This window comes from Hippoglossus hippoglossus, chromosome 1 (assembly GCF_009819705.1).
Source record: "Hippoglossus hippoglossus isolate fHipHip1 chromosome 1, fHipHip1.pri, whole genome shotgun sequence".
Classification (NCBI taxonomy): Eukaryota; Metazoa; Chordata; class Actinopteri; order Pleuronectiformes; family Pleuronectidae; genus Hippoglossus; species Hippoglossus hippoglossus.
Window position 1 is genome coordinate 18,093,942 of NC_047151.1, and position 13,179 is coordinate 18,107,120.

The following is a 13,179-nucleotide window of genomic DNA, read 5'->3' on the forward strand; positions in this document are numbered from 1 at the left end:
AGCTTTCTTGATGGACAGTATCTTATTGCATTTTTCCAAAGAAACATTCTCCTGCATAATGTTAAACTCTTATACTACATTTAGATCAACAGCTCATTTTGTTGGTTTTTATGTCATTTTACAGTTACATTGTTCTTCCACTGATAAGAACGGTGTGATGTATGACACCATTCTTGCTTGAATTATAGGTTCCTGTCTCAGATGAGACTAGAGTTTGGTGTGTGTCTTTACCATAATAGAATTCAAAATGAATTGTGTTGTAGTCATGCAGTCTTATGCTTCACTACAGGTTCAAAAAGCCACAACTGAATATACATGAACATGCACACAACTGCTTTCATTTTAGGAAAGGAGGAAAGAAAGAAGCTGATACGTTTAAATAGTTCAAATATTTGTGGAATGTTGTCACTGGTGAAACAGCTGGAAACTGCTATTTCAGTATCATTTTAAAATTATGATGTATTTTTACCTTCAGTTTTGACATCGAAAAACTCTTCAACTAGTTGAAAACTTGATTCAATTTTAGAAATGAACTGAAACTATAATTCAAAGAGGACCTGGCAATGTTTAACTGTTTAACTTTTGGACTTATTTTAGCCCTATCATCAGAAATGTGTCGTAACCTCCAAAGTTGTAACTATAACTATAGGCAAAACATAAAAGCTGCAACAAGTCAACATTGAACATAGAGTAAATGGCTATGGGTCATATATGCTTCTAAATATTATTCATTTATTTCATCACAGCAACAATGTATGTTAATGTCTGGGATGTTTTAGATGGTAAACAAACATGTTTCTCACAGTCAGTTTGTTGGATGGGGTAGAAATAGGCAGATGTAAAGAGCTGAGCAACAGTGACAAGCACTGGATTACAGTGTCAGAGCAGCTCTGAAACAGAGAGGGGTTGTGGGTGGTCAGCAGTAATCAGTATCTATTGACAGTGGCCGGGGAGGGAAAAACCATAAATCAGCGACAGGGTGTTGGGGGGGATGTGCTGGAACAAAAGGTCAAATCCACAGCAGCAGTGTTTGGGCAAAGGTACATCCAAATGTACTTTAAAATAAAATACCTATAATACCCTCATTGTGCGTGTATCAAAATAAACTACAAAAGACAGCAGCTAGAAAACCAAAACAAACACTTCTGCTTTGGGTCTCGCTTCGTGCTGGATCATCAATTTTCTGATCCTCAATGTTCGGATCCTAATAAGCCTGGAAACATTACTGAGTAGACACCAATCAGAGGCTGCATGCATCGATTTTCATTTTTATGAAGTCATCACGTACACGTCTCACAGAAAGTATTTTTCAGTATTTTTAAACTACAAAAATACAAAACACTAAAGCATTTTGATATAAAATATCAATCAATCAATTTTCATCAGACCTATCAAATACAAATTACAAAATACTATTTTGTATTTTCAAATACGTATTTTTTATTTGTCTTACAGGACATAAGAACTGATGCTAACATGTTGTTGCCAGACAACACAGTGCACCTTTAGAGTTCTTGTAGAGTCCATCCTGTTGAGGTGAAACGTCATAGACATAATGTTTGGTCTTAATGTTTTGCCTCATCTGTGCATGTTCATTTACACAAAAAGTTACTCAACCAACTCTAATGCTTTCCTTCTGTTGCACAGGTGACCACCCTGGTGAACACCAGCAACAAAGGCCCATCGAGTAAGAAGAAGGGCCGCTCCAAGAAAGCCCACGTCTTGGCAGTGTCTGTTGAGCAGGCCACCCAGAACTTCCTGGAGAAGGGTGAGCAGATCGCTAAAGACAGCCACGACCTCAAGGAGGAGCTCATTTCTGCTGTGGAGGATGTCCGTAAGCAAGGTGAGCTTGATGAATGCGTTGTACAGACACTTTATGTTCTTGTGCTGTATCATAATATTGTTGTGATCAGTTCAGATAACTGCATTGTCAGTGTGAAATATCCCCGTGTTTTTGCCACCAGACATCTCGTAATTTCTCTTCGCCCCCAGCGATGTTAATATTGCTTTTCTCCTCCACAGACCAATATCTGACTCACATATTAGATCTATAGTGTAGTATATGATGAGGCCTTACTCCAAACTTTCTAGAGCATCGTTCATCCTCAGTTAAGGGTCACCTGCTGTCAGTCCCTTTGGAACATGTTGTTTGTCTGTTTTTACCAATTTAACTTTTTCATAGGCCATCCCTTTTTGTATTTGTTTACAGTTAGTGTTGTCAGAAAACCAATTTAAATCCAATCTGACTACTTTCAGTAGGTGTGGGTCGTTACCATATTACACATTTATTTGTTTGAAATTGGCTGCCTCTGTCTGTGACTGAACCTCTCTGTACGTTATAATGTCACAAACAACATATTTTTTATCACAAAACTAGATCCCGCCTGCAAATATTTCATACCCAGCTCACTCAGGGAGATTGCTGCATTCTCTTAAACCGTGATACTACAATCTTCCAGTCCAGTGTGTTTAAAACGGTGACTGTGAAGTACGTGTTTGGTACAGAGGGTGGACAGTTAAACAGCAGAAGAAATAACTGTGGTGTACTTTGTGGTTTTTGAGACTGAGTCAGATGTACTGTGGTAACTTTTAGAGGCTGTAGTTTGTAATGGGTTGCATTGAACTACAATAGTTGAAGTGGGTATATTTCTCCCACTCCCCATTTGATATTTATATCTGCTAAATTATTGTCACACACATGAAATGTTGCCTCTTAGATTCAGGCTTCAGCGGTGAAAACACCATCAGCACACAGAACATGACAGTGTTTATTGTAAGACCTGAAGTAGGGGATCTTTGTGACGATGTAAATAAATACTGTTTAGGTATCAATTTGTTACAGCTTCAGACTAACTTTCTGACTTTTGTATTCGCCAAGTTTATGGGACTTATTCAACAAACATGTTCACACAGATTTTGCAGATTCTGTTCAAGTTTTGTGTAATTTATAAAGAATTCCAGTATTTGAAATTTTTTTGAAATCTCCATATAACTTTATTGTGGCAAATCAAATCCATTAAATGTAACTACCTGAAACCCATACATAGTTGGACTGCACTTGTACCTCCTCATTAATGTAATGAGCTTAATTCTGGTGATGTTTGCCCTAAAGTCATTCATCGTTAAAGCTCTGGCAGTCTTTCACAGCGCGAGGGACCTGAATTATAATAAGACATTTTAGATTTCCACTCTCATTTAAAAGTGTTTGGAGATTTCAACTGTCTGTCAACACTGAAAAGAGCAACTCTTTATTTCAGCGAATCACTCTCAATCTTCCTGGGAACTAAACTCAGACATCACAGTGGCTGATAACTCTCTGAAGTGGTGTTACTATGTTTCTCTGTAAGTTAGTGAATCTCATTGTCAGTTCAAAATTTTGTTCCCAGAATGGAATTGAAATCCCAGTTCAATTTCTACGTCAGCAGAACGAGCCACATGCAGCTCAGTGTACGTTGTGTCGTGGTCGTACTCCTCATCCAGCACTGTCAGCTGCACTTGACCGCTGCTGCTGTCAAACACTGACAGCACTGGCACACAACTCTCATGATGTGTGAAATTGACTGTTACCCTACAGGTCATCACCATAGTGGATATGAGAAAAGAAGACATCCTTCTTCTCACTTGTTAAGTGAGTGAGCTAAAGCCAACAGAAGCCTTTCTAAGTTTATGGAACAAATCTTTAGGGTCTGCTTTAATATAGCACATTTTTTGCATTTGTGCATGTATATGTGCAGATTTATTTATTTATTAAGGCCTGATTCTTTTGATGGTAAGGCTCTGCCCTGTGAAAAATCCAGTAAGTCAAACTCAATACCCGCCTTATCCAGGAAAATACTTTGGTCGTGAAAAGACCAACGCTAGAATAGGAGGTGGAGGTTAATAATCGACATCTCCAAACTATTTTACTGCCATCATAAAAATACGCGCATGCTCAAAAGCTCTTCAGGGCACAAGTGGACTACTGATGGAGCACTCTCTGGATTCTCTCTTAACAATTCACTTCCTTTGCTAAGGTTGGATATAATGAAATGTCAGGTAACAGTTTTGTACTAATAATATTAAACTTATCAGCACATCATGTACCATGTTGAATGTTTTCACCGGGCTCTCAACAGGGCATCTCGCTTTTTTGCCGCAGCTAAAATGTGTCCTCAACCAAATGGCTTCAACTGCCAAATAAAGTTATCTGTATATATTTCAAAATGCCCTAAAATCTGTGATGACGAAATCAGAGCCGTGTCATCGCGACCTCATCAGCCCTCCTCAGACCACACAGGGGCTCAGCATCCCGCCCTCTGTACTCTTCATTAGCTCACGCACACAAGTATGGCCCTGTACCAGCAGCACTCCGAGTGTGTGAATGTGTGAGAGCTTGTTTGCCTTAGTGTGTTTCTTTCAGTTTGAGTGTTAGAGTAGATAAATGTATATTTTTTTGGAACTCTGGGTTGTTTATACAGCGAGCATTACCACAGCAAACAGCTTCATTTCCTTGTTATATTTAATATATGCTATGAGAGCTGTGTTGACCTCCTGTCACTGTGCTACTGACCCAGCAGGAGGCATTTTGCATCATTATTTAGAAAAGGTGCTAAAAAATACCACTTACCAGCTTGTTGTGTATAAGCATCACTGTGGTAAATAAACCCGAGAAAATAAGTAAAAATTGGCAACAAAAAGCAAAGAAAGAAAAAAAACATTTTAAAACAATAACTCAAATTTTCATGCAACTTGAATTTGAAAGTATTAGGGATGCATTTTGTTCAGCTGCATCCTGTATTCAGTGAACTCTAAACAAATGTCTTGACTTGAGATGAAATGGTTGAAACTAAACCACCTTTCAGCTTATTATGTAGAGGGAAAGCTCATCTGCTGTAATGGCTCTGCAAGGTGTCAAGGTTACAAGCCTACGGATTTTTTAATTTCTGTGTTTGTGTGGGTTTGAGCAAATTGCTCTGAAGGCACATTCTGACTTATCTGCAACCTCCTAACAATCTGCACAGTTTTATAAGCTCTACACTAAATTAAGGCAGTTGTGGACCTAACGTGGGTTGAAGAACAGAGAGATTCAAGGAACTATCAATCATCTCAGTGAATTTACACCACAACCTTAGTTCACTATATGCACACACATGCATACAACTGAATCAATGCAGTGTGCAGTTCACATACGCATTCTCACACACATCGATGATAATCTGAGGTAAAGTATGATCACGTCCCTTTTTTCCTACTTATCGATTTCTTCCTTTCCTCCTGCAGGAGACACGATGCGTATTGCCTCGTCAGAGTTTGCTGACGACCCGTGCTCCTCCGTGAAACGTGGCACGATGGTGAGGGCGGCCCGCGCCCTGCTCTCTGCCGTCACCCGCTTACTCATCCTCGCTGACATGGCCGATGTCATGAGGCTGCTGGCCCACCTTAAAATTGTAAGTGCGATCATCTCCCAGAGGACAAAATGTTCTTCTTGAAACAGGAGTTCTGCAGTGTGGTGTCTGGTTGATATTAAATCGAGAGTTATGAGGTAGCAGGGTTGTGATTATCGGGTATGTTGTGTTGGAGTTGCTGTCACAACTGTGAGGTGTAACAGTCAATGTTCATGTTTATGTAATGAACATGTCATGAAATGTCAGAATCCCTGAATGTATTATTAAGACTTACATGCACAGTGCACCTAAAGGCCAGTATATGCACTTATCACAGCCCATGCACACACTAGCATATACAGTAGATGAAGTTATTGAAGGGTATCAATATCATACCCTGGTGCCCCAGTGTGATTAGCTACTTATTCCCCTCACATCTCACTCACTTAGTGCAGAGTCATTTGAAAAAAGTTTCTCTGTCCCTTATTTTGGAAATGGCTCAGGGATTTGAAGGAGAAGCTAATACAGGGTGTGCTGAAGAATGATATGCAATGGGTATAATCTGAAACAAACTAATGCTGGGATGCACCTTCAGTCACTTCCTCTTTCCCTCTCACACACACACAAACACACACACACAGACACATACCCACACTCAGAGTCCTTTATTCCAGCTTCATTCTGGAGGCCCACAGAGGGGCTTAACTCAAGCCAGTATAATCCCCGCCATCAAAGGCCACTTAAAAGTTATCTCTCTCTCTTCTCCATTTTCCATTACATCTTGTGCAGCACTTTCATTAGGGATAGAAATGGGTTTAGAATCAGAGTGTACCGAGAAAGGGATGGAGCTCGGTGAAATGAGACCTATTAAATTTGCACATATAAATGGCGATTGTTTTTTTTTTTAACTGGTCACAGTTACACAGTTGAAAAAACACTACTTGTGACAAACACATGTATTGTGTCGTTGTTTTACTGTGACCTTACGGTTAAGGATTTAGTGCTTGATTAAAAGATGTAGGTCATGACCTTGTTTTCATATGTGCTCCCTGACTGTTTCAAAGATTCAGCATTTATTTGTATGTCTGTGTGTGTCTGTGTGTGCATTTGTGTGTGTGTATCTGTGTGTGCGTCATGCGTGTGCATGTGTGTGTCTGACAGGTAGAGGAGGCCCTAGAGGGAGTGAAGAATGCAACTAATGAGCAGGACCTGGCCAACCGCTTCAAGGAGTTTGGAAAGGAGATGGTGAAGCTTAACTACGTGGCAGCCCGCAGACAGCAGGTAAATGTCTTTTTCAGAACACAAGAAACCTCTCTTGACTTACATGTCATGTTAAGACGAAGGAAGATCCAATGGGAAATGACTCCTTCGGGAGATAAATGGAGTAATAATGTTATATATGAGGCATTGTTTAGTCTTTACTAACCTTCTGGAGGGCAGCCACAATCTCAGAGAATCCTGATGGACAAGACAACACCGAGTGACTCGTTTTTTGTGTCATAATTCTAATAATGACAATCATATAATAATATAATAATGAAGAGCAAATCAAATTGGTTCTAGAATGGCGCCCTGTGGCACCCCACACCTAGACAATGCTTGGGAAAAGGTAAATCCATCAATGGACACAACAAATTTGTTTTAAAAAAGTTTGATGACAACCACTTATCAGCCGTCACACAGAAACCAACCCATGCTCTCAACCTTTCATGAATAATACGATCATCCACTGTGGGAAACGAAGCATTAAGATAAAGAACCTGAATTTTCACGTGAATCTGTTTTTTTATACATTGGCCAATTCCATATCTTTATCTGCTTGGCCTAAACATTGTGACATTATGACCCTATCAAGACTTATTTTTGTATTCATATACAGTTGAGTTGTTACAGCTGGAAAACTGACCATTACTGTGTATAATCTGTTTTTTTTTGTGGGGGCAACATGGGTAAAGGTTTCTGTTTAACATCATTTGAAAAAAATGACTGTAATTCAGCTTAATATCCGCACCAGTGCTTGAAAACAGGCAGCAAATAACAATGTTTTTTAATATGGCCTCCGGTATGACAAGCGTTCATTCTGCTGATCTGTCCCAGAACAAAACACTGAACTGAATCCCATCCAGCTCCAGGGCTGCTGAACTGCTGACACTCCTCGAACTTTGTTTGGTTGGAACAAAACCAGTTAATCGTTTAGGATGTTATATTATTTGTGCTGTGATCAGTTTGTGGTTTATTTGTCTCTATTGTGAAAAATGGTAATATCAAAATAGATGCCTTTTTTAGGGGCTCACTCGAAATGATTGTTAGTGCATATTTGAGAGTCTTTGCTACCTTCCCAGGAACTTAAAGACCCCCAGTGTCGAGATGAGATGGCGGCTGCACGTGGGGCCCTTAAGAAGAACGCCACCATGCTGTACACGGCCTCTCAGGCCTTCCTGCGCCACCCGGATGTGGCGGCTACACGTGCAAACAGAGACTACGTGTTCAAGCAGGTGCAGGAAGCCATAGGAGGCATTTCCAGTGCTGCTCAGGCCACCTCACCCAATGATGAGAAGCACGGCCACGCTGGCATTGGAGAACTGGCTGCTGCCCTCAATGAATTTGATGTAAGTCAGCAAGCATTCTGTTCTTCTTCTCTGTGTGTGTGTGTGTGTTCAGACTGATGTATCTTAACTTTAGGACCATTAACTACCTCCTACATCTATCGACTTTTTGTCTCATATGGCTCATGTGCTCCATGAAAACATTTTATCATTTTAATGTAAACATCTGTATAGCTTGGTGTTCTGTAGTTGCATCCAAATCATCAGAGATTTCCTAGTCTGATATTTAGGATGGCATTAAGATGGCAAGCTCGCCATGTTCTTTTCTGACTATAACAATGAAACACACTTTAAGTCAAGCTATCTCCAATTTTTTATCGTACCCCTCTGTATGCTTGTAAACATTTCCACTATTTACTGAGGCACGTTCATTGCACATTACAAGTGATGCACTGCACACCACCAGCAGTTCTTATCTGCACCACTTTGTTCAGCCTGACATTGTTGCTGCATCCGCAAGGGCTCTCCCTCTGAGACTTGTGATATCTAAATATTGACTGAACACATTTTTCTCTGTCTCTCTGTCCTTCACTGTTTCGCACATACACAAGCAAACACAGACACACACTAAACCCACTAACAAACACTGAACCACCAAATATGTGTGTAGTATATGGTGTATGTTTTTGTCTGTACACTTTTTTAGCTGCTGTTCTGTCTTTTATTTAAATCTATAAGATGCTCAAGATGCAAGTAATTGACTTTATATGTGTTTAGAATGAGACGTCTCCGTAAACACAATTCTATGCTGCCATCTAGTGGTTTTACATTGATAGTGAACTATTGGTACGTGGCCTGAATAAAGCCGGTACCTTGATGCTATTTAGTTGAACATGTCTAGAGGTCAGATTATTGAGATGATTCTGGATGTTGGCTTGAGTTTCAAAGTTTGTGGGTAAAAGCAGTACTTTGATTCCTGTATCAAGTTTTTGGCATAATTTCCCCTTTAGCTTGTGTTCATATCTAGCTAGATATGATATGTTGGACAGTTTCCATTAAGATTCAATATAACAGCAGCATGCAGTACAGTTAGCAGTCTGCTTCTAGTAGGGCTGTCCTCTAAGAGTCGATGAATTGGTCAAGAAAACCCTGAGTCGACTCTCTGTTTGTGGATCGACTCATTTTTGCTGAAAGAAAGGAAAGAATACATTTTCAGGCCTCACAGTGTGAGACACAGATTCAATAAGAGGCAGCTTGACAGGGTCAGGAGGGGAATCCCTGACTTCACTCATTAGCAAGGGTGTGGACAGTTAAAAGATAATTATGCACTCAAGATGAAAAGTGAAGGAAAGGGGGCTCTGCATCCAGACAGAGCGTCATCAGTAATGAAACACGAGTGGTTACTGTCTTCAGACTGACACAGCAGCAAGGGTCCAATCAGCTGGGGTTGAAGCTGTTACCAGATTCAGTCATAAAGTCTTTACTGATCAAAATTATGTATTTTCTCCCACAATATCCAACTGTTATCCAATTTGTTCAGTGTAGTACCTGGTTTATCACAGACTACAGCCCCTAATGACTTATTTAAATAATATGTCATTTTATTAATGCCCTTAAGTGACAACACTGTATTGTATTATTATGCCCTAGGCTGCCAAGTGATATTGAGTTCAGCATATTTATTATTGTTTGCACTATAGTCTCGGTAGGACTGCTTCTGCTGCCACTGGTGAAGGGTTGCATATTAATTCAAAAGAAAACATGGTTGCCATAGTTATCAACAGCAAGTGGCGTGTGAGGCGACAGTGCTAACCAATGCACCACTGTTCCATTCCACAACCTTTTCCTTATGCATTAAAGAATTATGATATACTCATAGACTCATAGACTTAATGATGTAGTTTTAACCATAGTCAGAGCAGCATTCGTACAACCATCAATATGCACTTACTAGACACTGCAGATTTATTCATCTCTGGCCACATGTATCTTTACCTCTCTATCTTTCCTTATTATTATAAGTTTCATGGTTATATAAACACAGTCTATGAGAAATATCCCTGTGCTCTTTCCACAAGTTCTTAGTTCACAGTATGTGAGTGACCCCTTGTGGGGAGATTTGGACATTGCAATTAACTCATATACTCCTCTATATTATATACTTCTATACTACTGTTTATTTCTAGTGCTGATCCTGCTATACATTTATTCTACATGAAGCATTGGCCTTGAATAATCATATCCACTCTGTTTTTTTTATGTTTTACAGTTTTAGTTTTTTTTTAAAGACAAAAGACCTGAATGTGATTCACGTCTGCAGACAGGCAGCATCTCAATAAGATAAACTGCCCTTTGCTTAACCCTCTGTGTTTGCCTGAAGCTAGAGGTTGTTTAATTCTTAACTTACCACAGACACAGATCATCGTCAGATCCTTCCAGCATATTAATGATTGGATCTACTAAACTATAAGGAATGGCACTTGCAGGATGTCGTACATGTTGTTACATATGTCTTTATATGGAGTTGTGTTTGGTGTTAGAACATGTGTAGCTACATGCAAACACTATTTTTCCAAATTGTTTCAGATTTTCTCTCCCTCCCTCAACGTCTGTCCATCCTCACAAACTCACACGAGAAGAACACACACGGCAATGGAGTTTCTCTGAATGCTGCAGAGTAGAATGGTTGCATTTAAACCCCCTAAAAAAAGCTTAATATGTGAGGTCCTTTCAGCTTTTTTTGAAAATAAATTCTCCTCCTCTCCTCTCTTGATTTACAGAAATGCAGATGTAGCCTATGACTAAACAAAAACTGTGATTAACATCAGTCTCACACTTACTTGGATGAGTAATCTCAATCACACTGTAAACACGTTTTTATGGGGGGGGGGTAGACTGAATGCCTCTATAATGAAAATAAAAAGGATGTTGAGCACGTTGCCTCAGTCACTCCTGAACATGTGCAGTCTGACACCAAAGTTTAGACAAGATTTTTAAATGCTGGTCACAGATGCAGGTCTAGAAAGTGAAAGGGCAGCTTATGAATAAGACAGGAAAGAATAGATGACCCCATCTATCTATTTTTTTTTTTACTGACGACCAGGACTACTTTCAATGAGTCAATTTGGGACGCTGAGGTACAAGATCTATTAGGAGCAAAAGGGAGGTCAGCATCAGTTCAAATTCACTCAGGTTCAGCGACGTCTGGCATATAAATAAGAGACAACATGAGCAACCCTCCACCTCTTACCTTTTAGATTCCCCATCAAATATGTTAAAGGTTTTTCCTAAGAATGCTCTGTGCACGCTACATAGGTTTGGCCCAATTATTGACTTTTATATAAACAAACTCACTAAAACCCTATTCACATTATTTCTGAGCTTGTAATAAGGCACCAAATCCCAGTCCTGAACCTTTAAAAAAAAAGGAAAGAGATAATATATTGAATTATATGAAAAGGCCGAAGCATATGTTTTAAACTCTGTTTGTAACTGTAACACCCACTGTTTCACTGAAAACTGACTCAGTGTCTTGAAAGTGAAACCAAGGTGGCAGTGCCTGAAATCAGTATTCTCTGAAATGACCAGTAGAGGGCGACTCAACTGGTTGCAAAAAGGAGTCAGTGTATATTAAAGTCTATGAGAAAATGACCATATAACACCAGTAAATATTTTCCTGAAGAGTTTATGGTCTCAAACACTAGTTCCAAGTCCAGTCAAGGTCCCATTTAGAGTCAAATAAACCATAAAGCACAGTATGCATTGGGACAAGGATAACGTGTGATTGACAGCTAGTACTGTCAAATCGGTGCAGGAGTAGGGGTGTGTGTGTGTGTGGTGTCCTCGAGCTCTCAGTCAGGCTCCACCCCCCTCTCCAAACATGGTTACTTCTGGTTTCAAAAAAACAAGATGGCGCTGGACAAAATGCCAAACTCGAGGTTTCAAAACAGGAGCTCAGAATCCAATGGCTGACGTGACGGTGGGTTGCCCCTTAGGAGAACCCATTCATTTAGCAGTGGATTTTTTCTAATATACAATTATGTGTAGGAAACATAACAGCAGCTCAAAAAGCAGTGGGTGATGTCATGGTGGGTATACCATTTGGTTTTAAAACTGTAAACATACCAAAAGCGTGTGTGGTTCTGTGGTTGAATGGTAAAATTGTTCCACTTTTTGTTATTAAGTTGTAATTTGTTTTAATCACTAGTACTGATTTACTTTACTGCTGCATCCACTTGGACTAATTCAGTTGGTGCAATAACAGCTTGCAGTGACATATTTATTAAAGCAGTCTTGAAATAGTTTTTTTTTATTGGATCAGTGGTCAGGTCTCTCTAAAGGCGACACTGAATTTGAGAAGAGCCTCCTTTAAATTCAATATGAAGGAAAAGCACTTTTATGTCCGAAGGAAAGTCTTTATTTGGGGATCTGAGCTCAGTGGGAGGACAGATGGAGTCAAGCCCCAACGGGTATGTGGGTAAAGACACACTGTAGCACACACAGGCATAGATCGTTTTTTTAGGTCACAGCACACATACGCAGTGAAGGGGTATTATCATGTACAACAAGGTTTTATCATGTGTCATGTTATATATATATATATATATATATATATATATATATATATATATATATATATATATATATATATTTGCTGTTTGTACCACATCTACAGGAGGATGACTGGACACAATAGAGCATTTACATGCAGGCAGGAAACAGACAGACTGAAACTCTCTCCTTCTTACCAAGTAACTTCACATTTTAACAAGAAGAAAATAAAATGAGATCTATGTCTTCCTCTCCTCTTTCTACGTTGAGCCTCCTTATCTTTATGCAGTCAAAAGCACTTAGCACCTGAGAACAGCCTCTTTGAAAACAAAAAAATTGACTCTGTCTTTATCACCTACAGTCTCACACATCAAGGCATCATCTTAAGAAAAGCAACAAAGTAAGTGCTTCCCTGTGAGGCCTTTTTTAGCATGAAGAAATACAAGATGCACTGTTATTCAGTCAAAGTAACTGAGCTGAGAACAACCTGCCAGTCAAGTATCACTTCTAGAAGGTCTAACTTTGATTCCACCAACACGGCCCCGGCACTGTGTCCCTCCTGTGTCACATCGACTTTTGAGAAATCAATGCGCAGGTGAGGAAAGGTGTATTGGTTTCAATGCATTGGCCTCAGACTCGAAGCAAACAGCGGGTTCATGCCGTCGCCAGCAGATGGCAGTGTTTAATTACTTTCATCACTTGTCCATCCTTCCCCTCTC

General features: G+C 39.7%; 1 protein-coding gene across 1 annotated transcript in view; it reads left to right on the forward strand.

The window, feature by feature from the left end:
• Window positions 1-13,179, forward strand: part of ctnna2 (catenin (cadherin-associated protein), alpha 2) — a 283,094-nt gene that overhangs the window by 44,225 nt on the left and 225,690 nt on the right. Inside the window, exons 3-6 of the mRNA XM_034582981.1 lie at window positions 1,648-1,843; window positions 5,260-5,426; window positions 6,525-6,644; window positions 7,706-7,972. Of these exons, the coding sequence (XP_034438872.1) occupies window positions 1,648-1,843; window positions 5,260-5,426; window positions 6,525-6,644; window positions 7,706-7,972 (750 nt within the window). The remainder of the gene's footprint in view (window positions 1-1,647; window positions 1,844-5,259; window positions 5,427-6,524; window positions 6,645-7,705; window positions 7,973-13,179) is intronic.